Source organism: Diplotaxodon limnothrissa, linkage group LG5 (assembly GCF_057381915.1).
Source record: "Diplotaxodon limnothrissa isolate DT_005_m linkage group LG5, D_limnothrissa_male_GT1.1, whole genome shotgun sequence".
Lineage (NCBI taxonomy): Eukaryota > Metazoa > Chordata > Actinopteri > Cichliformes > Cichlidae > Diplotaxodon > Diplotaxodon limnothrissa.
In genome coordinates this window covers 7,121,705-7,148,016 of record NC_140600.1, presented here as the reverse complement: position 1 = coordinate 7,148,016, position 26,312 = coordinate 7,121,705, and the positions used below count along the sequence as shown (strand labels likewise).

The following is a 26,312-nucleotide window of genomic DNA, read 5'->3' as shown; positions in this document are numbered from 1 at the left end:
CTAATGCCCACTCCTTGTGTTTCTTGGCCCAAACAAATCTCTTCTCCTTGTTGCTTTTCCTTAGTAGTGGTTTCTTAGCAGCTATTTGACTATAAAGGCCTGATTCACAGTCTCCTTTTGAACAGTTGATGTAGAGATGTGTCTGCTACTGGAACTCGGTGTGGCATTTTTCTGGGCTCTAACCTGAGCTGCTGTTAACTTGTGTTAACTTTTTGAGGCTGGTGACTTGGATGAATTTATCCTCAGCAGCAGAGCTGACTCTTGGTCTTCCTTTCCTGGGGCGGTCCTCATGTGACCCCGTTTCCTCGTAGCACTTGGGGACACATTCAAAGTTTTAGAAAATTTCCAGACTGACCTGGCAGTAATGACGGACTGTCATTTCTCTTTATTCATTTCTCTGATTGGTTCTTTCCATAATATAAATTGTAACAGTTGACAATGCACACCTGTGAAGGGAGAACCATTTCAGGTGACTACATCATGAAGCTCATCGAGAGAAGGCCAACGGTTTGGAGCACTGTCAACGAAGCAAAGGGTGGCTACTTTCAGGAATCTAAAATATAATACATATTTAGAGTTATTGATCATTTTTTTCTTTGCCACATATATCTTGCTTCATATATTTGATGACTGTATCTATAAAGAAAACCCATTAAATGAAAAGGTGTGTCCAAACTTTTGACTGGCAGTGTATAAGTGGTCAAATAATTCATGCAAACATGAGCTGGCGTGTCTATTTTTAAAATACAATCAATTACATGAATAACTGAATGATTTTACAGACGTGTGGCAACAGGACTGAAAACACCTGATGAAAAATTACTTATACATATAGACCTATACTACAGCGCTGTAATAGTGAAACACAATAGTGCAGGACAGTGTAGTATATGTTGCATAATATATGTTGTTTTGGTAAATTGTCTCTATCATTGTAGTAATACGATGGTACTTTGTCATAAAGATGTCAATAAAGGCTCAACTTATAAGATCCCACTATCCATACTATAATAGTTTTAATGTAGTGTATCCTGTCAAATCATTGGTTTCTATTACATGTTTTTTTTTTTTAAAAAACATTGCAGCATCAAACAGAGACGATTACAATCCCTGATCACGGAGTACAATCAGCTCATCAGCGTAACCTATAGATTCATGCACACATGAACAAAAACACACACTTTCAGTGCTGTTTTCTGTCATTATAAAATTATTATATTACATTGCAGGAATATTTTTTTGTTTGCATGAAACTACGTGAGAGTGATTTTGTTTTAATGGATAATTTAAAGCCGCTTTGCTGAATATGCTTTTGTATAAGTGTGATATTTAAATGTAAAGTGTTTTCCCTTAAGGAGCTATACCAGATCAGAAATTCATCTCAGTCAATTGTCTGTGCAGACGACGTGCAACACTGATGAAAAGCAAATAATCTAACATGTCCAAGTCAGTACTGAAGGTATTTCTTTCCCCGCTCATTTGTTCCTATTTCAGCCTCTCACTATGAGCACAGTTTGAGATGGAAATGCTACAAAAACATCATGCTGCGTACCATATTGGATTGTCCTTTTTCTAACAAGATTTCTAGCAGGCATCCATCCATATTTCACAGCAATGTGACACTTTGTTAGCGCGTGTTCATATCAGTGTCACCTTCACCGACCCTAATTAGCATCAAGAGATCAAAGGAGTGCTGTAGCTGTGATATTCAAATGACCAGCAAACAGGTTGTCATTTCATCCCCCCGGCCCATTTAGACAGTCACTGAATACAACGCATAGCATGGCTTGTTAAAAGCCTCTCTGCGGTGCTGTTAAAACGTTGCATCAAACCCAACCAGGCATGCTCAAATCTGAGCACCTGCCTCTAGTTTTGCGTTATCTTTTTATATGTGTATGCATATATGAATGAGCTGGGTGTGTGTAGGCAGGTTGAGAAAGGCCATAGTTACACAGTAAATGTTTAGCATGTATGCATATAAATGTGAGTGTGTGCTGTGCGGAAGCTAGGAAGAAACCTACTGTCTGAGACCTCCTTAACACGAGACCTGCTTCCCTTGTTAAGCAGTATCTCCATGGAAACAGGGGCGCTTTGTATTTTAATGCACATACACATGACTGGAGGCTGCAGATGAGATGAAGCTTATGGACAGTGAGGAGCTACTACCCCTATGCTGGCACAGCTGTCAGTCAAATCAGGTCAACATTCAAACTTTAAGTCTCATCAAAATGGTTGTAAAGAATAAAGTCACACACACAAATGGAAGACGAAATATCCATAAAATCGAATACTCTTTTGTTCCATCCTGTAAACATGCCGTTTAGTTGGGCATTTAAAAAAAACGTCCTTATTTCATTTAAAGTTTAAATGCTTATGCATTTAAAGTACATAAGCAGAGTTTTAAACATAAAAGGAGAAGGCAGTTTTCTTGGGAAAAACACAGATTTGTGCACACATGGATATCAGGGTCAGATGTACAGCTTTGAAGTGGGACTTAATTACATGGGTTGGGGATGGATGTTTTCCCTTGATATTGAAAGTCAGCTGTAGTTGTGTGATTAAAGGACCACGACTGCAGAGAAACCCAAACTGAATTACTGCTTAAACTCAATGAATGCCGACGCTTTACAGGAGCTAAGGTGCCAGTCGCTGACTGTTCTGTCAACGTATCCCACTGAGATCTTAAGCTGTTCTCAGAGTTTTCGGTGGCCCACCACCGTTGATTATATTTCCCCTCTGTCAGGCCTGACTCCAGACAGACTGGGTCCTCCATCTCATGATGTCAGCCCAGTGAGCCCTGAACCAACCACTCCAGGAGCTCAGTCTCCATCCCACCTCCACTACCACAGCAAGGCCCAGCACAGACGCTTCTCCATGGAGGTAAGTAAAAACTCAAATTGCAGTATTACAGTACAGTAAATAAACCAGTGCAGTGGAATTATAAGACGTGCGTGTGTGTGTGTGTGTGTGTGTGTGTGTGTGTGTGTGTGTGTGTGTGTGCGCGCCACATCAATCTCCTGCATGTTTGTATTATCTGTTGTTTTCTCCTTACTACACTGATACAAATCATTGTACCATTTGCCTATATGTGTCACAGCATGCAAAAACCATGCTACAGTCCAAAATTGAATTTTTAATTTTTTTAATGAATCATAAAACTTCAAAGCCTGTGGATTAACATGCAAAAACAGATTGGTTTAATTTTCTATGAATTTGTTGCTTAAACGTGTTACACTGTGTCTGTTCTGTGAATTATTGTGGTTTAGCAATGATGCATAAATAGTAATCTATAAATCATCACTTACAGCATGTTTGTAAATGATTAAACGTCCAATAAAAACTCGACCAGGGTTACAAGAAACTGTTAATCAATCATAAACCACACAGTGCTTGGACATTAGCTGGAAAAATGTGCTGCCACGTGACTGTAGAGTGGACAACCAGATGATCTGGCAGAGACAATATATACATTGAGTCACAGAAGACAGGAAGAAGAGGAAGTCATAGAAAAGGAGATGAGAGCAGGGCAGACAATCACAACAGAAGGAGACAAAAACAGAAAGTAAAATTATCAAAGGTCCAAAACACAGCAACATGAAGATGAGATGTGAAGACTGACACTAAAAAAGATGTCAGACAAAGAGACAGAAAGGACGAAGGCACTGAAGGAGAGACAAGACGGAAGGAGATGAAAGGGAAGCACTAATAACAATGCAGTCAAAGCAGGGACCATGGAGTGAATCACATTAATTCCATCAGGAAGTTTTACTGAAAGGTGAAACTATAAAGATTAAAACTGATAACTTCGTCATCAGAAGGACCCAGCAGAGGTAGTTTGGGTATCTGACAACAACCAGGAGGAAGCCCCAGGGAAGACCCATTACAAGCTGGAGAGATCGTATCTGTCGACACTATGAGCTGGTTAAGGTGGCCGGGATGTTGGAAGTCTGGGCTTCTCTGCTCAGACTGTTGCCTCCACGAACTTAACCCAGACAAGGGACGAATGGAAACTGATCGCTAGAATAACAAAGAAACTCATGTGAACTGAAATCCATCATGTCTAGAAAAAGAAATCTGGATGATAACAGAATGGCAAATGTTCCTTCTTATGTGCAGAGGTAATGAATTGTTCTGAAGGATTTTACAGCTTCTTTTAAAACCTTCATCTGTCATTTGAGAACTGAACAAAAGAAACTGAGAAAACTCTTAATACTTAGAGTATTTGAGGATATCTAAGTGTTGTAGAGCAGCGGTCTCCAACCTTTTTTGCGCCACGGACCAGTTTATGCGGACATTATTTTCACGGGCCGGCCTTTAAGGTGTCGCGGATAAATACAACAAAATAAAACTAGTACTGGTACCGAAAAAAATAAGATTTATTCATAACACACGTGAAAAACCCAGGAAAACCGAGGTAACGATAAAAACGATAACAAAATAACGCTGAAAACCAATTAAAAACCCTGAAAACCATACATTTCACACCTGAGCCTCAACTCTCGTGGCCCGGTACCAAACGACTCACGGACCAGTACCGGTCCGAGGCCCAGGGGTTGGGGACCGCTGTTGTAGAGTATTCAGTGTCACTGAAATACCTGGTTTAAAGAATCTCAAAGGAAGACGACATTTTGATGGCAGTGAATTATTCATGCAATGATTTGATTTTGATGTAAAATCAATACTTTGCTGTGTGTATGAGTTCTTTCGTGAAAAGCATCTTCAGAGGTGAGGCGCTAAAACATGTCGTGTCACAGCACTACAGAAAAACTGTAATATAATAGATGGTAGGGTTTGGATTCCTGTAATGCCTTCCATCTCACACGCTGCTTTCACACTAATTTGTGTTTTGCCAACTGACTGAAAGGAAACTGTCTAGGTTGGAGTGCATATTAAAAACATGAAACATCAGCCAGACGCAGATATCACCAGTTACACGAGGAGATGTCCTCCTCCCCACGAGTTATTTCTCCATTTCCACCTCCGTGGGCTCAGTGAGATGAGTCAGAAGCTTTTAACCCTGTGCGCTGCAGCAGACATTTTTATTGAAAATGTGAGAGTTCACAGTTCTACCTTTGCAGAAAAAGTCCCCGTGGAGCAAAAGTCGTTCACGCCACACAGCACAGACAGTCGAGCGAAGCCATGAGAGAAATGAGTGCTCAGTGAGAAGACAGAAATAGGTTGCAGCCTGCGAGCTTACACAGACTTGGACAGCTTTTGTGTGCAGCTCTTTCTAATAAAAGGCTTTAAATACTGTAACTAATTAATGTGCTTTAATAAGAGATCGTTTCATGGATTCGGCACTCCTCTGCTCACCTTCAGTCTGAGCAGAGTTGCAGTAAATCCAAATAGCCCCTGTGTGGGTGCTGTCTTATCAAGTAACACTTTTTGACCACACACTCTTTAATTACACGTCATGTTGCAGTTACTAAAAACGACTGAGTTAATTGCTCAAGGGCAGTCATTAATGACTGTTTAATAGCAGCGCAGTTACTTCACTTTATGCTTTCATTAAAGTGTCATTTCTTTCATTTTAACATGCAAAAGAGCAAAATGGAATTTAACCTATAATAAATGCGCACTGCCTTATTTAAGTGTGTATGTAGGACATATTAAATCTGATATGTATTTTAACCCCCCGCTCCCCAACGTCTCACTTAAGCTCCTCCCTGAGCCTGGAGGGAGGAGCTTATACGGGGGTTGTTTGATTGTTAGGGTTTCTTTCTAATGTTTAGGTTTTTACCGTACAGTAAAGTGCTTTAAGATGACTGTTGTGAATTGGTGCTTTATACAACACTGACTTGAATTGAATTGAAATCATCCTGTAGTAACTATATAACTATTTCAAATTCAAATTCAAATTCAAATTTTATTTGTCACACACACACACAACCATACACAGTATGACATGGGGGTGAAATGCATGTAGCTGTACAATGCCCGACCATTACATGACAGAAGAAAAGTTTTACAATATTTACAATTTACAGTTTACTACAAAATTTACAAATTAACTTAGGAATTTACAGTAAAGAATGTGCAAATAGCAGAAAAGATTATAAAGATAAGGATTATAAATTATAGGAATTATAGGATTATAGGAAATGTGTGGTGGTGCGTGTGGTGACGTGTGTGAGAGTCCAGTCTTATAGTGATGTGTGTGGGAGAGTCTAGTCCTACACCTGGTTCAGGGCCCGAATAGCCTGGGTGAAGAAGCTCCTCCTCATTCTTTCTGTTTTGGCCTTAAGGGAGCGGAAGCGCTTCCCAGACCTCAACAGTGAGAAGAGTCCATTGTTGGGATGGGAGAGGTCCATCATAATCTTCCTAGCTTTGGACTTGCACCGCTTGGTGTAGATGGACAGCATGTCAGGGAGCTCTGATTGAATGATGCGTTCGGCTGAGCACACCACTCTTTGCAGATCTCGTCTGTCCTGCTTGGTGCTGTTCCCAAACCAGGTGCAGATGTTTGCCGTCAGGATGCTCTCGATGGTGCAGGAGTAAAAGTTCTTGAGCACCTTCAGTGGCAGATGGAAGTCTCTAAGTCTTCTGAGGAAGAAGAGACGCTGACGGGCTTTCTTAACCAGGGAGTTGATGTGGCAGGACCATGACAGGTCCTGAGTGATGTGGACACCCAGGTATCGGAAACTGTCCACTCTCTCAACTGGCGTGCCACTGATGATGAGGGGTTTGTAATTCCTCGCCTGCTTTGTAGTGAGGTCCACGATCAGCTCCTTAGTCTTGCTGATGTTTAGGAGGAGGTTATTCTCCTGGCACCAGGTCTCCAGGTTCCTAATCTCCTCCAGGTAGGCCGTCTCGATGTTGTCGGAGATCAGGCCCACAACAGCAGTGTCGTCAGCAAACTTGACAATGGAGGTGGTGTCTGATGTGGCTACACAGTCATAAGTGTACAGTGAGTACAGCAGGGGGCTTAAAACACAGCCCTGAGGCACTCCAGTGCTGAGTGAGATGGAGGGGGAGACTTGTTTTCCCACCCTCACTGATTGGGGTCTGTCTGTGAGGAAGTTGAGGATCCACTGACACAGTGATGAGCTGAGTCCTAGATCCGTCAACTTGGTGAAAAGCTTAGATTGAATTATTGTGTTGAATGCTGAACTGTAGTCCACGAACAGCATCCTAACATAATTCCCTCTGCCAGTGTCCAGGTGACTCAGGGATGTGTGGAGCAGGTGAGATATGGCATCGTCTGTGGAACGATTAGTCCGGTAAGCAAACTGAAGTGAGTCGATGGTGGCAGGAAGTGAAGAAGTGATGTGATCTCTCATCAGTCTTTCAAAACACTTCATCACAATTGAAGTCAGTGCTACTGGACGGTAGTCATTGTGGCAAGCGGGCTGTTGTTTCTTTGGAACAATAATGGACTGTTTGAAGCACGTGGGAACCACAGCTTGGGCCAGGGAGAGGTTGAAGATCTCTGTGAACACCGGTGCTAGCTGGTCAGCGCAGGCTCTAAGGACCCGGCCAGGGATTGCATCTTGTCCTGCTGCCTTCCTGGTGTTCACCCTCCTGAAGGTGTTCCTCACGGCATGCTCTGTGATGATGAATGCATTGTCTTCACTGGTGCACTCCGAGCGCGCGCAGCCGTTTGTTGTTTTAATTGCTGCGGCGTCGAAGCGAGCATAAAATGTGTTCAGCTCATCAGCCAGTGAAGCATCGGCATTCATCATTGAAGAAGCTGGTCGTTTGTGGATGATCTGATATCCTCGTGTTGGTGTTGTTCCCAGACCATCATGAAAATGTTGTTCCAGGTTCAACATTGCAAGTGACCAATCACATTGTTGTGACGTTATTCCTTTGCGCGCCAAGCCATTCGTGCATTTATGAAATTCCAATGTTGCAAGGACAATATCAATTCTGCTTACTGTTTATTAAAGGGTTATGGTTAGGGTAAGGGTCAGGGTCCGTTGATCGGCGGACAGAGGCGGTTTCACGCAGCTTTAGTACAGTTTTTTGTTTTACGCCAGTTTTTCCCGAAGTCGCAAAAGTATGACGTCACAACATTCTGATTGGTCACTTGCAATGTTGATCCTGGAACAACATTTAGTATGATGATCTGGGAACAACACCAACACGAGGATATCAGATCAACCGGTCGTTTATAGTCCGTTTATAGTCCGACTAGAGTCACACTGTCGTAGCTGTGACTCTAGTTTTTCCCCATAGCTCCGCTTTGCCTATTTGTGGGGAGATTTCCATCTTTTACTAGATCTTTGAGGTTTTGGCTGCAAGTAATTAATTTCTGTTTAATATGAATTTCTATGAATGTAGACAACTACATGCCAAGTAACTAGACTCAATCCCTGTATTATCACAAACACATTGCCAGTTTGATCCCATTCTGTCACAGAATGATAGCAGACTGATTGTCTTATTGCTGCTTCATCACAGTCCTGATGCTCTAAAGACACTCGGAAGGTGGCAACTGACTGGAGAGTCATCGCAGATCTGGTCCCCATCTTTGAAGCAGCCATTTGAAAGGCAACAAGACTGCATGTTCTTTGCACACGGTCAAAATAATTGTGGTAGTGCCGCAGTTTCCAACCACTATTTTTACCCAGTCTGACTTTGGCATGATTTAATAAGGTTGTGTGATGTCGGTTGTGTAGCATTGTGTGGACTTTGTATTTTGAAGGCAGACATGACTAACAAGTGAATTGGACTGAGTGAAAATAAACAGACAAAAAGTGTTAAGCAATGACGTAATTTAAAAATAATAATAGTTATAAATGGTAAAAGAATTAACAGTATTAATGACAATGGCTCAAAAAGTACAGATTCTCCGCAGCCTTCGGGAACAGTAAAGCCATTATTGTGGATTACAGATGACAGCTGAGGTGTGTGGAGACCAAGAGAAGGCCTAAAGGATATTCACTCCAAGAAACTGTTGTGTCAACTGCAAATTGTATGATGGTGTTGTTGCATGAACGGTTTTTGTGCCAGGATCAGTCCCTCGAAGCACTTGGAAATGAGAACGTACAGTTTTTATGAATCACTTTTATTCTTGCAGGACGTTAGTAAGCGCATGTCCCTGCCAATGGACATCCGCCTGCCTCCAGAGTTTCTGAAGAAGTTGCAGATGGAGAATGAAAACTCACCGCTCTGCAAACCTCTCAGTCGCATGTCTCGACGCGCCTCACTGGTTAGTGATGTGTCTGTTTTTGCCATGTTTGTCTGCCTTTTTAATAGAACTTTCTCATTTTAGTGACTTTATTGGCTTTTCTTCTTGCTCCTAGTCTGACATAGGATTTGGGAAACTGGAAACATACGTTAAGCTTGGCAAACTGGGTGAGGTAAGTTGTAACAGTAACAGTTTTCATGTTTCATTAAGAACATACCCATAGGTTAAACACTCAGTTTTGCTTATAAAGGCTTTGAAACGAGTGAAATGACGTGGACACATCTGCATAGCAGCCATAATAAGAGCTGGGTGAATTCTCTAAACACCTGAAATGGCATCATTGCTTCCTGTATTACCTCTTTTATCAGAGGGCAACCCTTTGTGAAAGGAAAGGAGATAGTGCCGTCCAATATTTCATAGTGACACACTACAAAAACAAACCATCAACAGAAGGTTATCATGTAAGCTGCTGCTCCGTTTCTTATCTTACAGGTTACAATGTGATGTTAATACACGTTTTGTACTCTGTACAATTTGTTAAACCCACCGGTGAACTTTAAACACTTTGCCGTCGTGTTACGTAGTTGTTGTTTCAAGTACTTTGGAAACGGAGCAGACTGGAATTTGTATAGTGCTTTTCAACCTTACTGACCAATCAGAAAGGTTATGCCACGTTCATGCACTTCTGTCCACTCCACTTTATCTACCTCACATCCATGACCAGTGTGGAATCACCAGTTAACCTAATATGCATGTCTCCGAGTAGGGGTCAGAGTACTCACGGTTGGTCAAGTTACTTGAATATAGTAATTAGTTCCTAATTACTGATCACTTCTCAAAGAAAGTAATCCCGTTACTTTACTGATTACTTATTTTCAAAAGTAATTATTTACTTTGTTACTTTGTTACTTTTTAAAAGCACGATACACAACCTGAATATGTAATAAAGCAACAGACCTTTCAGCCATTTTTTTCTGTATAATCCATCATATGAAACTGAATCAAATGAAAAAAAGTATCTTTTTAAAACTTGTTTTATTACTTTTCATCTTTTAACGTTATGCACATTGCATCAAGCAAAAATTCATTGCGTTAAATGCAGTTATATGCAACACTGTTTGACTTGAAGAAATCTGTTTAACATTGAAACCTATTTTCTGCATATTCCTGCATATAAAATTAAATAATTTTAAACGCTAATGTTTTTGTCACTTTTTACGGACTAAAACTCAAAGTGATATGAGTACTTCCACACTTTAAACGCTGCATGGTCGTGTTCTCTCCTGCACTCCATATTATCCATTGTTGATCTGCACATGTCTGTTACCATGGATGTCGCACGCTCGTACGTCATTAATGAGACACTCACAAACAAAATCACGGTTTAGTAACGCAGCGTGCTTACGGGAAAGTAACTGTATTTAATTACCTTTTTGCAATAGTAATCCCTTACTTTTTTCAAGTAATGAGTAAAGTAACTGGATTATAGAGAGACCATGCAGGAAAGGCCCCAGTCAACCAGGAAATGTAAATCAGGAAGTTTCTTGCCATGATTTTGAGCTGTATTAAAATGATGAAGTGGAGTTTGTAGTCTTCATCATTTTGGACATAGTTGTATTTTAATTAGTTTGCCAAGTTCGCAGAATGATTTCAAGGCAAGGCAAGTTTATTTGTATAGCACAATTCAACAACAAGGTGATTCAAAGTGCTTTACAGAGACATTAGAAACAAGAACAAATAAAAAGCATGATTTAAAATTGATTAAAACAAGCAAATAAACTAACTAACTAATTAACAAACAAACAAACAAACAAACAACAGTATATAAAATCAAAACAGATAAAATCAGAACAGTAGATAAAATCAGTAGTTAAATGTAAGTTTTGAAATTTAAGCTTAAAGTGTGGATTTGGTGCTTTATTCAAATGCAGCTGAGAACAGGTGAGTCTTCAACCTGGATTTAAATAAACTGAGTGTTTCAGCTGATCTGAGGCTTTCTGGGAGTTTGTTCCAGATATAAGGAGCATAAAAGCTGAATGCAGCTTCTCCGTGTCTGGTTCTGATTCTGGGAACTGATAAAAGACCGGATCCAGATGACCTGAGGGATCTGGATGGTTCATACTGGGTCAGGAGGTCATTGATGTATTTTGGTCCTAAACCATTCAGAGCTTTATAGGTCAGCATCAGAACTTTAAAGTCTATCCTCTGACGGACAGGCAGCCAGTGTAAGGACCTCAGAGCTGGACTGATGTGGTCCACTTTTTTGGTCTTAGTGAGGACTCGAGCAGCAGAGTTCTGAATGAGCTGTAGTTGTCTGACTGATTTTTTAGGTAGACCTGTCAATAGGTTTTCATATTTTTAAAGTCTCATTTTTATTTTCATTTTAGTTAACTACGTTTTTAGTTTAAGTTAACTGTAAAAACCTCGCTCCAAGCACTCTGCTTTTTTCCATTTCACATGGTGTTAATTTGCCTCTCGTCCATTTCTAGAAACACAAGAATCTGAACTGACGTGTTTTTGCAAAGCTTGAATATTCTAACACAGATTACTCTCTATTCAGTTTTGCCTGGAGTGAAGTAATCTCAGTTAACCTAACATAGTGTCATGACACTTCATGTTTCCTGTGAATGCACACTAGACTTTACAGAGGTTGGGAATTAATCTTGTAATGAAGTGATTTTTGCTACTGGTTTGTCCACGTTGACACAGCCATTCATAAAACACAGAAACAATGCACAGGGCAAAGTATAAAAGATGTGAGTTTTGTAGTCCATCTCTGGGACATGATATCAACTCAGCAGACTGACATCAGCAACATACTGCTGTCACATTATCACGTGTCAGAGCAGTCAGATACACAGTAGTTCTGTTCTCCTCAGTCACTATAACTGCTGCTTTGCAAGAAATAGATTTTCACCCACATCATAGTCCAGTGAGATATGAGTGTACACAACAAGTCCACAGATAAACGTCTCCAGAGGATAACGTTGTCTGTGATCAGCCATGCTCATCGTATCAAAATGAGTACCACATGCAGTATGTGCCTTCTTTGCTTATATACCAAGCCAAACTAGTGTACCCATGTGTCCAGATTTCTGGCATGGCTTCATGACAAATTGCTAAGTGGATTACATTTCATGGACTTGCCTAAGATGAAGAGGGCTCATGGGCTGAAAGCACCTAAATACCATGCTATTCATGTGAGAACATTTATTGCCTTAAGGGCTGAGGAATGTTTAGTGGCAGAAGCAGCCTGCATCAATCTGAGTCACAAGGCTCAGCAGCTGATAACAGGGGTGGCAGGAGATCAAGAAGAGCTGCTTTTATTGTCAATTATAGTGATAGGAGGTCCACAAAAGCATGGTTAGCTTTACACAAAACCAGCAGTGGAAGGTTATTCTAGATGACAAATCATCAAACTTTAATAATCAGATCCTAAAACAATATTTACATATATATATATATATTTAATTATTGAATGTGACAAAGGCTGTTCGAGATGTGAAGTTGATGCTTTCACACACGATATGTGAAATCTTAATTCAGTTTGTAAAAGAACGGAAAAGTTTTATTGGGAATCTTTTAACAAATGATATTATTATAACATTATAACCTATTGTGACATCAAATTGTTCCTTTAAAAGAAAAATTGTTATTGTTGTTATGGATTTTCATAAACTATAGACTTCATTGTTTCATCCTGCTATGGATGGTTCCACTGCGCTTCCCAGTATTCCCGTTATGACTCCATTAGCATGCAGATGTTTGAACCACTTCAGCTCTTTCCTTTTGATGGAATACCAATAAGAGCCAAGGATACAGCTAACGATTGAAAATATATTAAAGGGTTATTTGTGCATAAGTGATGTGGATGTGTGTGTGGATGGTGCCACACCCATAGTCTCTATGTGAACATGTACTTTTTATTAGTATATTTTGTTGTAGTACAGCAACATCAGAATATCAGTAAGCTCTTCGGGGTGTTTCTCTGTGCAGGGGACATACGCTACAGTCTTTAAAGGGCGGAGCAAACTCACTGAGAACCTGGTTGCACTGAAGGAGATCCGGCTGGAGCACGATGAGGGGGCACCTTGCACTGCTATCAGAGAAGGTATGTGCACACACACGCGCACACACACACACACACACACACACACACACACACACACACACACACACTTACTTTACAGTCCAGTGCTGCTGTGTTTGTGTAGCACTTCTACTTGCAGTTTTGGTAATCACACCGAACAGGTAGGTCTAATAATAACACCGTGTCCTTTCATTCACCTGCAGCATTAGTAACAGAGCAACTTGAATTAATACTACAGAACTGTTGATACAGTTCAATATATCAGGTCGATGTTGCTAAAGAATTTGCTTATGTATGATCCTTTTTAGAAGCTGAATTATCTTAAATGGTCATTTAAATGTTCCTCATGTGAGTCATGTCACGGTCTCAGGATTTTACAGTGTTATGGAATTTTGATCATCATTAATTTTTTATTTTTGTTCTTATTCTAGTCTAGTTGTTCTAGTTATTTTATTCTGTCTCTTAGGCTGAGATGTGGAAAGATCTTGCAGACCCAAATGCAAGACGCAGAAGATGCAAAATCAAACTCAAAACAGACATTAAGTGCAAATTTAATCTGAACAATTTACAATGTCCAAAGAATCCAAAGGGAATGCAAGCCAAAGAAAATAAGTAAAAGGGAACTCATTAAATAGTAACAGTGAGTGAAACTTAAATGAACATAATATATCAGAAACTCAAAACACAAAATCTTTGTGTGGAAACAGTGAAGTAGGAGTATAAAGTAGCATGAAAAAAAATCAGTACATGCATGTGTGTTAAATTTGATGAGAAGGATCAAAGAGCTCTCTTTTTGTTGTACAGTGGCTATGCAAACTTTAAAGCAACACACAGCTGCTAGCTTTAGACCACAGACTGTATATAAAGGTGGACAAATAAGTGAAGCCAGAGCATTTAGTTTCACACCTCGGGTGTAGTGTTGTCAGGTTTTGTTGAATAAAATAGCTCACTTCATGTCTCCTTCCCTTGCCCAACCAGTGTCTCTGCTAAAGAACCTGAAGCACGCTAACATTGTCACCCTGCATGACATCATCCACACCGACCGCTGCCTTACTCTGGTGTTTGAGTATCTTGTGAGTATATCACTTCATCTTTATTAGGTTTTCTGAAGATGTTGATCTCAAATACCAAAAAGCAAAATGGATCAATTTGACTGTGTGTTTCAGGACAGTGATCTTAAACAGTACTTGGACAACTGTGGGAACCTCATGAGCATGCATAATGTCAAGGTGAGTCATATGCATGAATCATCATCTACATACTGCACATTGTAGAGAGTTGCACTAAGTAAGTTTCCTGAAAAATGCGTTCAACATTTCTTTAACAAAGGTCGGGAGGTCACCGAACCTCACCAAACCAAATTACAATCAGGGGGAACCAACAAAAAATTCTGCCACTGTGGAGCCACCTGCTACAGTGACCCACGTGAATAAGAGAGCAGCCAAAACGAACTATTTGTTTGCAAATGTGAAAACCTTTGGGCAGATCTACGGTCTGTATCAGGACAAAACTGTTTAGTTTTTTGATACTAAGAGTTGCTCTCCATATTCATAACTAGGTCCAGTGTAAATTGTGCAGTGGAAAGCTGGCCTTACTGCATATGTATTTATGGGAGCTTCCCTTTAAGCTTGAAAAACTTTGGAAGGAGAGTATTTAAATGATTGACAGAAATGTGCTTTGTCCATCTTGTATGATGTATGTTTTGATTTAGTTAAACGTAAACAGTTTTTTAATTTTATTTTAGAGTTACTATACGAGTTTCCTTAAACATTGATCAATTTTTTTCTGCTTATTTGGGCCCTAGTCACGGCAGCAGCCTAAGTTGACCACCCTCTCCCCAGCCACCTCCTCTAGTGTGTCCATGGAAAAACCAAAGCATTCCCAGCCCAGCTGAGAGATATATTCCCTCCAGCATGACAACTACATTGTTTAAGGACTCTGATAATAGATGATAGTTATGCAATACACTGAACATAGAAAACATATCAAATGTTTAAATTAAGGGAATGTACCATTTTAAGATGTAAATAAGGTCTGTACTTGCCTCTCAGAATTAATGCTGCCTTTCCAGATCCATTCCCACACTCTCAGAAATGCAGAGTGCAGATGCGCATCCATGTTTTCTAAAAAGAACTTCAAATTTCGATTCATCTGACTACAGGACAGTTTGACACTTCACCACAGTCCAGTTTAAATTAGCATAACGGAGAGAAGAGGATGCTGTTTCTAGATGCTGTGCACATGTTCACAGACCTTTGACCTTGCTTTGTGAACGGCACGGTGAACTGTGTTCACAGAGGGTGATTTGTGGAAGCATCCCTTAGTGTCATTTTTATTAAAGATTGTTTTGTTTTTATCTTTTCTTTTGTTTTAAATCTTAACTATTACACAACTACTGCAACTCTTTTTCTCCTCAGATTGGTCCTGTATTGTTGTTCTGGTAATTACATCCTCCTTTCATGTTTCTGTCTGCAGATCTTCATGTTCCAGCTGCTGCGTGGTCTGTCCTATTGTCACAAGAGAAAAATCCTCCACAGAGACCTAAAGCCTCAGAACCTGCTTATCAATGATAAGGGCGAATTGAAATTAGCTGATTTTGGTAGGAAGGAGAACAATAACAAACACACAACAACATGCACACATTAACAAGTGAACTTTTGTGAAGGAAACGACACGTTTCTGGGCATGATCACTCCCCAGTTCTATTTTACTGCCACTCAAGAGATCGCCTGTCCTAATTACTTTAGCACCTTTACTTCCTGTATCCTAGCAACTGTGCCCCTCACTCTGAGTTTTCACAGTTTTCTGCTGGAAATGGGAATTAAATCCACCAGTACTTTCTGACTGCATTTCAAAAGTTTTAAATAAACACGGGTAATGTGCAGATAGTGGAAGCTTCTCTTTACCTGCTCACAGTGTGTAGATGATGGACTTATGATATTTCACTGTGCTGTTACTGAGGTCCTGTGACTTGTGTAATGTCCAGGTCTGGCCAGGGCCAAGTCCGTCCCCACTAAGACCTATTCCAATGAGGTGGTAACGCTTTGGTATCGACCTCCTGACGTGCTGCTAGGCTCTACAGAATATTCCACACCCATCGACATGTGGTAAGCAGGGGACAATAGACGTTTCTGTTGAAGGGCCGTCCTTACATTTTTCCACATCAGTCACGGTGCACACTGACCTGCTTGGCTGGAAACTAAATGCTTGAAACACAGCTAGAAGTGTACTTTAAACCACTGAGCTGGTCAGGAAAGGAATTGGTGCCGACCCTGGTTACAGTAAAATCCTGTTACTTGGTGAAACACTCAAATATTCTCGAGGGCCATCCAGGATTTCCATGACTCAGTTCTGTCTATTAAAATGTCACAGGTTGTTAGCAGTGAGGTGAGTCACTAGTCATACAAAGGGGGCGTGCATTCACTTTCCTTACGTGTTTTTGCACACGGTTTGCTGTGGTGAGAACACCCCCACAGCTCTGCTAAATCAGAAATATAAATGTGGCTCTCTAGCAACACAGCAGCCTTTTATGAGCACATAGAGCTACATACACTCTCATCAGACTGCAGGATGCCTCTTCACCACGCCATCCTGTGTGGAACAAAAGGCTGGACTGTGCCCACACACTGCATACTAGTTTGCACTTACAATTAACAGTCTTTGAAGTGTGTGTGTGTGTGTGTGTGTGTGTGTGTGTGTGTGTGTGTGTGTGTGTGTGTGTGTGTGTTGAACTCAACCTCACTCAGAATTTTTATACCTAACAGCTCGTCCTCCTCTGTGCCTCCTTATCTCCGCCTCCTTCTCACAGGGGCGTAGGCTGCATCCTGTATGAGATGGCAACAGGTCGTCCTATGTTTCCTGGTGCCACTGTGAAGGAAGAGCTACATCTAATTTTTAGGCTCATGGGTAAGAAAAACATTATTCAAATGTAAAGGCCATACTAAAGTATATTACAGCAGCGAGAGACAATAAGTAAAGCTTTAAATCGTCTTTATCCTCGACCAAGTTTAAAAGTCTTAGAGGACTTGGCCACTACATTTAATATTTCATTTCTATTCCAAATATTGCATATTCAGAGTTTGATGCAGCTCATGTATGTTCTACATTCAGCATATTCTGCTCTGAATTGTTATTCTGAAGCATTTTTATGGAGAGAAATTTGCCTCAAAAGGGTTCCAAATGCGTACGGTATGATCCACCAAGGGCGTAATTTCCAGGAGGTTGGGGGGGTTATGACCCCCCCAATAATCAGACCCAGGCAATCCCCCCCCCCCCCCCCCCCCCCCCCCCCCCACCCAATAAAATTATGGATTATCTTGCATAAATAGGCTGTTGATTTTCTTTACTCGTTTCAGTTATTACCAGCAAAATAGTTGCATATTTAATCATCTGGGAATTTACCCAGTGTGATTCAGTCCACACAAATGTGAAGCAACTGGCCACACATGAAACTATTTTACATCCAAACCTGAATAAATAGTCATTATTTATGCACAATTTACACACAAGTTCAGTTTCATGAATTGGATAAATTTCTCTTTCAAAGAGCTTTTTAAAGCTTTGTCTAAGACTACGTCTAACCTCTCTCCCGCTCACAAAACTTTGCATGCTTGTGCACCAATCGCCTGATATTTACAGGTCGCATCACGTGCCGACGTGGGGTTTTGAGGCCACAAATTCCACAAAACCACCCAGATCCACAAATACAAAATCATCCGATTCGTAAAGTTGAACTTAATAAATAAATTGACTTCCTTATGCATATACAAACTGCTGCGTCTTTATACAGTACTGTGCAAAGGTTTCAGGCAGGTGAGAAAAAATGCTGTAAAGAAGGAATTCTTTCACAAATCGAAGTGTTAATCATTTATTTTCATCAATCAAAAAAATGCAGTGAATGAACAAAAGAGACATCTAAATCCAATCAGGATTTGGTGTGACCTCCCTTTGCCTTCTTCTAGGTGCACTTGCACAGTTTTTGAAGGAACTCTGGTGGTAGGTTATTCCAAACATCTTGGAGAACTAAGCACAGATCTTCTGTGGATGTAAGCTTCCTCACATCCTTCTGTCTCTTCGTGTAATCTCAGACACACTCGATGATTGTTGCCGTACCATCACTTCCAGTACTTCCAGTTCTTCTTTACACTGAAGATAGTTCTTAATGACTTTGCTGTGTGTTTGCGGTCGTCGTCCTGCTGCAGAATACATTTGGGGCCAATAAACAATCATTTATATTTCTGAAAGCATTCTTTGTTTACACCATTTTTTCACACCTGCCTAAAACTTTTGCACAGTACTGTGTGTGCCATACACAAAGCTGCCAACCAACATTTTATAAGGCCGGGTACAAGCACATCTCCCAAGAGTAAGTTAGTATAGACCTGAATATCATTTGTGCATGTTGTTATTTTAAAAACATTTATTTAATCCTTGAGATCATGAGCTCATTTTTAGGAGAGGCCTTTGTACAAAGCACATGTAACAATATGGACAGGCACACTTATGTAATACAAAGATACATGTTCACACATAAATGTAACCTTTTAAAATGCTGTAATGAAATAATAAAATGCAGCTCCATGCTTTTTTCTAGTTTATCGTGTTCATAGGCAGCAAAGGTTTCCATCCACTTTGTTTCAAGTTCAACGTAACTGAGAAGAAGAGCTGATGTTAACATGAGTGCAGAAAAGAACCACCTGTGAAAACACACAAAAACCCCACCAAAGGCAGTGTTGGGCAAGTTACTTAATTATAGTTACTAGTTACTTCTTCAAAAAAGTAACTGAGTTAGTAACTGTGTTACAATATTCTAAAAGTAATTAATTACTTGAAAAGTAACTATTGCATTACTTAAAAAAAATGTTTAACCCTCTGGGCTCCAGGGTATAATTGGCCATTTTTAACTACTTTTGATGTTTCCTCCACATTTCACCTTTAAAAACTGTTTATTTGCCTTGTTTGGTCTCATTCTTTTCAGCACAACCTCACGTGTCTGAATTTACAGTTATGTTGTCATTTTGACTGTATTACCACAATTGATCTAAAATCAGACAAAAAACATAAAATCAGAGTAGAAAGAGTTACATTTTTACTGTAACAACCACAAACATGTTTATTGAATCATATTTCATAACTTTAAATGCAAATATAAATTGTCAATTTTAAAATCCTATTTGTGCCACTCCAAATATTTCTGTCCACTATAAAGGAGAACATCACAGCCTGATACCTGCAGGCCTGACAGCAGCAGGTGTGTCACTCCTGTTTCTACCTGGAGACAGCAGTCGCCTCATTGTTCTGACACACAACACAAAACTATCCACAACACTCACACACTAACTACACAAGACAACACATTAACTACAAACTACAAACATGCTAAACGTCACAAATCCCTCACATCTCAAAACTCACTCTTTCTCTCTCTTTTTCTGCTCTCTCTCTCGCCGTCACTCCTAAAACTTCCCATTTTTTGTTTTTTTTTGCTCATAAGCAGAGAGTGCTCGCTGTGCTGTCATTAGACAGTAAATGTGACGAAACTATTGAGGAAAAAACACACGTGTATATTATTTATCATGACTCTGGTTTTACGTGGACTATCAACACAATTTATAAACTGGTATATATCACATTGTTGCTTTGTCTTTAAGTGGTCATGTGATTGGCTTACCACGACTTCCTCAGTCAAACAGCAGCACTCATGTGATTGTTTTGCTCCCTGAGCTCCAGGTGTTGTGCAGTGATCATGATTACCGTCCGCGGGAGCGCGCAGCTGCTTAAAGCTGTAATGCCCAGATTACTTACAGCTGCTTCCGTGCAGCTGATATAAGATGCGGTAAGATGAACACAGCTTCAACCGTCTGTTTGTTGAAAAATAGTAACGGACCGCATTTTCTTATTAGTAACTGTAACGGCGTTGTAATGATAGGAATAGTAATTAGTAGGAATAGTAATTAGTTAGATTACTCGTTACTTAAAAAAGTAACGCCGTTACTTGTAACACCGTTATTCCCATCAAAGGTAATCGAGAAAAAAATGTAAAAATTGAATAATAACTTTCAAATTTACATTTTCTCAAATTTACTCTCCTGAAGTCTCACAGAGAAGACAATTCTTTCCATAATAATGATTCCATAAGTAACATTCAATCCTCAAAGACCTGGGGAGACACAAGTAAACATGACGCCACAGGGCAAAGTAAAACTAAACACATTAAACAAGAAAACACTAAACTCTTCAAAATAAAACAGGAACCATGGAGAGACGTAGACATGACAACACAAGCCTGACAATTAGAACATGGAACACGCTGAGAGACGGACACACAGGCATAACTGAAAAGTAAAAACACTGAGGACAAGACAGACTACAAAGAGGACAACAAAAGACTTCAGGAGTTATAGATGAAACAAAAACTAGAATGAAACTCAATTAAATTCTAACTAATAATAACAACCAAAGAACTAAACATATTTCTAATATAACACGAGGAATCAAAAATGCAAAATAAACTCAAAACGCTCGGTCACAGACCCAGCGCCTGACAATTTCTTTGAGCAAGCCATCATTAGCAATAATATTTAGCCTTGTTTCCAGAGATTGTTGATCCATTTGTTAGTTCCTGCAAATTTTTAATAATTTTTTTTCTTGCCCAACTGTGCTTGAACCCCAAAAGTGTGTTTTATTGGTGTCTATTCAGTAACGATTCAGTGAGCTTAATGCTTGTCTTGCTCCTGATTTAGATATAGATCAGCTCAACATTTGTATGAAAATGTTAGGTGGCAGTGTCCTCTGATCAAGTATTTCTTTTGTTTCTTTGCCCAACAGGCACTCCGGCAGAGGAGACCTGGCCTGGTATCAGCAGTAATGAGGAATTTATGTCCTACCTCTTTCCTCAGTACAGACCTCAAGCTCTCATCAACCATGTGCCCCGGTAAAACTCACAATCTTCTCTTCACTGCCTATTCACTGGCACAAAAAACAAGCTAACATTTGCTGATTAGCATCACATGCAGAATAATTGCTGATGCTGGTATCAGTTTGCTTGCTTGTTTTTTGTTGTTGTTTTTTAAAGGATGCAAAACATTTTTGAAGAAAGTAACTAGTTTTTGAGCCATCACATTGATAATGGTAACTTTATTTGTCCCCAATATGCTCATGTTGTTGTCATGTTTCAGGTCTTACATAGTTAACTGAACTCAAAGTTAATTATGTCAATTCTAAACACAAAATACAATACAGTATAAAAATGTTATTCATTGTTTACAGTAGTAATATGTATTTAAAGGCACAATTAGTGTCCTTTACAGAAACTATTTCTTGCAGCTAAACTCATTATACAGTCTGAACTGTTGCTTTGTGTCCCTAAGGTTGGACCCAGAAGGGATTGACCTGCTGTCTGCTCTGTTGCTGGTAACGGACCACACATCCACACTCCTGGTTATGAGGACCTAAATATTCAGACTCACCGATGAGCTGTTTTTATCTCATGATTGCAGTATGACACCCGGAGCAGACTCTCCTCTGAAACCGCTCTACGTCACCCCTACTTCTTGAGTTTGGGAGACAACATTCATAATTTGGCAGACAGTAAGACACACACACACACACACACACACACACACACACACACACACACACACACACACACACACACACACACACACAGAGTATATCAATATCTAACAAAGCATGAATGCTGATGGTGCTTTGTACTAAGTTAAAGTACTAAACTCAATATTTGTTCTAATTACTGTAGGCAGGAATGTTTTTACTCTGTGTGTGGATAGTATTTTCCTGCTGCTGTATTATCACTCTTCAGAAACAAATGTCTTTTCCTGCATGTCAGTTTGTCTTTTCATAGCAGCGTATGACCAGTGTGTAGCTAATTTAGTTAATTATGACCCTGTTCCAATTGGGGGGACACCCATAGATGAACCTCTCCACAGCCTGCTCTTCAACATTGTTGAAGCAGTGTGGGGTCATCTTGACAGAGAACAGATTTGTATATATTTGGACCAACTTTGTCTTATAGCATAGTGATTAACATTTCCTTGTCAAGCAAAAGGTCAGTTGTTCAGTTCCAGCCAGAGACAGAAATCCCCTTTGGGGTCGAATGAGAATCAGAAGTATCCAGTATGAAACTCCTCCAAATGAAGCATGTGAAGCTGCCCGCACTGGCAACCCCTTTGTGACAAGGGAGGACCTAAAAATAAATTCTCCTGTTACTCAAGAGGATAAGTGACTTTGCCCTTTGCTGGGCTGAGAGAGGTGCCAGCTGCAGCCTGAAACCTTCACAGGGGCGTGGGTTTCTGGCTGGGCTTTAATTTCTTCTGGTCTTCTGTAGAGATTATTACCACTGTAACGGTGTGCCACCAGATATGCATGTACCATCGCTGGGATCTGAACCTGAAAGTGCAGGTAGTATATGAAGAAGGTGAACTCCTTCCTTAAACACAAGAAGAGTGCAGGTTCACAGCTTTGTCATACCATCTCACAATGATGTCGTCCTGCTTTTCTCTGATGTCGTCCTGCTTTTCTCTGATGTCTAAAGAGCCTCTTCCCTTTTTCTTCAAATCTTTCTCATCCATTGTGTTGCAGTCTTTTACTCTGCTCATTCAAACTTTTCATGTTATGTTTTGGATTCCTCTTTTTTTCGAGTGTTCCACGTGTAAAAGGGAAGAAAGTAGTTTTCTGCAAAAACCTTGTGATTTTATTTTTCCTGCTGGAAGAGCTGAGGCCATTTTTACACAGCATCTCCAGTAGAACCAACATCAGATTTACAGGGAGTGCAGAATTATTAGGCAAGTTGTATTTTTGAGGAATAATTTTATTATTGAACAGCAACCATGTTCTCAATGAACCCAAAAAGCTCATTAATATCAAAGCTGAATGTTTTTGGAAGTAGTTTTTAGTTTTAGCTATTTTAGGGGGATATCTGTGTGTGCAGGTGACTATTACTGTGCATAATTATTAGGCAACTTAACAAAAAACAAATATATACCCATTTCAATTATTTATTTTTACCAGTGAAACCAATATAACATCTCCACATTCACAAATATACATTTCTGACATTCAAAAACAAAACAAAAACAAATCAGCGACCAATATAGCCACCTTTCTTTGCAAGGACACTCAAAAGCCTGCCATCCATGGATTCTGTCAGTGTTTTGATCTGTTCACCATCAACATTGCGTGCAGCAGCAACCACAGTGTGTCTTGTTCAGTGGTGGTCGTCTTTCAGCCTTTCTTACCTTGGCCATGTCTCTGAGTATTGCACACCTTGTGCTTTTGGGCACTCCAGTGATGTTGCAGCTCTGAAATATGGCCAAACTGGTGGCAAGTGGCATCTTGGCAGCTGCACGCTTGACTTTTCTCAGTTCATGGGCAGTTATTTTGCGCCTTGGTTTTTCCACACGCTTCTTGCGACCCTGTTGACTATTTTGAATGAAACGCTTGATTGTTCGATGATCACGCTTCAGAAGCTTTGCAGTTTTGAGACTGCTGCATCCCTCTGCAAGATATCTCACTATTTTTGACTTTTCTGAGCCTGTCAAGTCCTTCTTTTGACCCATTTTGCCAAAGGAAAGAACGTTGCCTAATAATTATGCACACCTGATATAGGGTGTTGATGTCATTAGACCACACCCCTTCTCATTACAGAGATGCACATCACCTAATATGCTTAATTGGTAGTAGGCTTTCGAGCCTATACAGCTTGGAGTAAGACAACATGCACGAAGAGGATGATGTGGACAAAATACTCATTTGCCTAATAATTCTGCACTCCCTGTATTTGTTCTGGATTTTCTGCCCCTTGTAACAACAAATCAATGTAAAAAAAACACAAATACTTTGTCCTGTACGTCTCCGCATCTTGAAAATCCATTGTTGAAGCTTTGCTGGCATGTTAGATGCGTAAATGTTTTTTAAGTGAATCAGCATCAGGACTTTCAGGAATCTGTCTCAACACATCACTTCACAAACAGCAAAGCGCTTTGCCTTCATCTCCCAACAGACTCGTACACTGGGCAGCTGTACTTATCCCATGTGCATGTACATACCCAGAATTTGCTCAGTTTCCTTAGGAATTTTGTTTAATGACTTTCTTCTTTCCACACACTACACATGTTTATTTGTTCTGTTGTTGTTGTTTCTTATAGCATTTCGTATTCACAGAATTTACAAGATGCATGTATGGTGCTCAGACAAGTCTGTCGTCTGAGTCGTCCTCAACACATTCCACAAATTCAACATCTCAAAGTCAGGATGTTTTTCTTTTTCCACTGATACTCTTTCCTTTGCACTTTGCCTCTTGCTGAGTGCTTCGAGGTCAGTTGGTGTGTGATCTGGACAGTTTAGGTGTGACATGTGACAAATACTGGATGAAAATGGGACGCCGTCCCACAAAAATGTGTGACCAAGCTGGTGATCAGCATGAGGAGGTTGCAGCCTGTGTCAGCTGTGTATGGTTCCTCCACATGCTACTGAAGGCCTTTATTGTTAAATGAATACATTAAATTGTCAATACAGTAAACACCAACAAACAGCACTCAACAGCAGAATAACTGTTTGGTACTGACAGAGAAGCTTTAGCAAGGTTTTCATGGGAGCAGCCCACATTCAGTGCTCTACTCACTCCTTACAAATGTGGCACCATTTCAAGGGCAACAAAGTCTCTCCAGTTGTTTACGATTTATTGTGAAGAACTATTACTATAGAGCAAAGGAATAACTGACCAAACAAAAGTGTCCTTACTTGCTTTGCTACGTTTGTTCTCCACCTGCGTTACAGCTGCTTCAGTGTTTTCTCTCAGAGAGGTGCAGCTCCAGAAGGACCCAGGACACCGCAGCTCAGTATTCCAGCCTTTAGGTAAGGGATCTGACCTCAGTGCAAAATCTGGCCACTTGTTGTTCACATAAGTAACATTTATAACATTCAGTCTTTGTGTTTTCTTCATATTGGTCACAAGAGAAAAATTTCCTTCATTGTTAATTTATCTGATTCTAAAAAAACAACTTTGTTCTTGAAATGCTGAGGTGTCTGCACATGTACTTTGTCAATTAGCAAAGCACTCTGAGAGGCCAGCGTGCCTTGTTTGTTTATTCTAATGCAGTAAAATTGCCACTCCAAAAACTCTCAGGGGAACTGAAAGACAAGTAAAAGTAATAAAGCCCTCTCTACTTTTTCAATTCTTTTTCTTTTATTGGAAAGTAGGCTCAGCTATTGTGAGATTTCTACTACTCTTTAATCAAACTAATTAATGTTAGGTTGAGAGATTCCTTTGAGGAAAAAAACATGAGTCATTCTTTCTTTTAAAAATTGCTTTAATTTGTTTGAATTAGTCAATAGGGCTGTTCGATATAACGATATATGTCGGATGACAATATAAAAACATCTATCATTTCATTTTACGTTATCTGTCTGTGAAGGTTCTCAGTCATCCAGGTCATCGTAGTCAAAGGAGCTTGCAAAGAAAAGCGTCTGGACTTCTTTAAGTTGTCCCTTTTGTCCCTCTGTGGGGGGTCACTCCCACTAGGTTTATATCTGGGACTCTCCACCATTTGACCTTAGAACTGAAGAAGCTTCTCGGATGAGAGGTGAAACGTCTTCAAGCAACTTAAAGAAGTCCAGACGCTTTTCTTTGCAAGCTCCTTTGATTTTACGCTATCGTTTGTTTCGTGGTGTCGAAACTGTTTACGGCAATATTTTTTCATCGTTCTGATGGTCACTGTAGTGGCTAAATTAATTTCTTAAAGTTCTCTCTTTCTCTTATATTTAATATAACCACACTACAGACGGACAAGCGCCTGTTTTTATGCGTTGTCGTTAGCAACAACAATGGTAACACCATCGCGAGTCCGCTTGTATGTTCCACATAGACCTTTCACAATAAAGCTCAAGATCCTGTTGAGACTTTTCAAAATAAACTGAATCACGTGAAAGAGCAGATTATTTACGGATGAGAAGCAAAAAAGAGCCGCCAGGTGCTAAAAAATAAACCTTAGACTCAAACCTTAGAACAGGCTTTTTCCCCGCAGCACGCCGTGTAATAAATACTCACAAAGAAAACTGCGGCCGTTACAA

At 40.0% G+C, this 26,312-nt stretch overlaps 1 protein-coding gene across 1 annotated transcript in view; it reads left to right on the top strand.

Annotated features, from left to right (window-relative positions):
• The window catches only part of cdk18 (cyclin dependent kinase 18), a 40,134-nt gene that overhangs the window by 9,405 nt on the left and 4,417 nt on the right, over nucleotides 1–26,312 (top strand). The window contains exons 3-15 of the mRNA XM_085352991.1: nucleotides 2,744–2,880; nucleotides 9,023–9,154; nucleotides 9,249–9,305; nucleotides 13,130–13,244; nucleotides 14,202–14,296; nucleotides 14,390–14,452; nucleotides 15,699–15,822; nucleotides 16,210–16,330; nucleotides 17,032–17,129; nucleotides 21,051–21,156; nucleotides 21,593–21,635; nucleotides 21,722–21,812; nucleotides 25,020–25,097. Coding sequence (XP_085209117.1) covers nucleotides 2,744–2,880; nucleotides 9,023–9,154; nucleotides 9,249–9,305; nucleotides 13,130–13,244; nucleotides 14,202–14,296; nucleotides 14,390–14,452; nucleotides 15,699–15,822; nucleotides 16,210–16,330; nucleotides 17,032–17,129; nucleotides 21,051–21,156; nucleotides 21,593–21,635; nucleotides 21,722–21,812; nucleotides 25,020–25,097 — 1,260 coding nt within the window. The remainder of the gene's footprint in view (nucleotides 1–2,743; nucleotides 2,881–9,022; nucleotides 9,155–9,248; nucleotides 9,306–13,129; nucleotides 13,245–14,201; nucleotides 14,297–14,389; nucleotides 14,453–15,698; nucleotides 15,823–16,209; nucleotides 16,331–17,031; nucleotides 17,130–21,050; nucleotides 21,157–21,592; nucleotides 21,636–21,721; nucleotides 21,813–25,019; nucleotides 25,098–26,312) is intronic.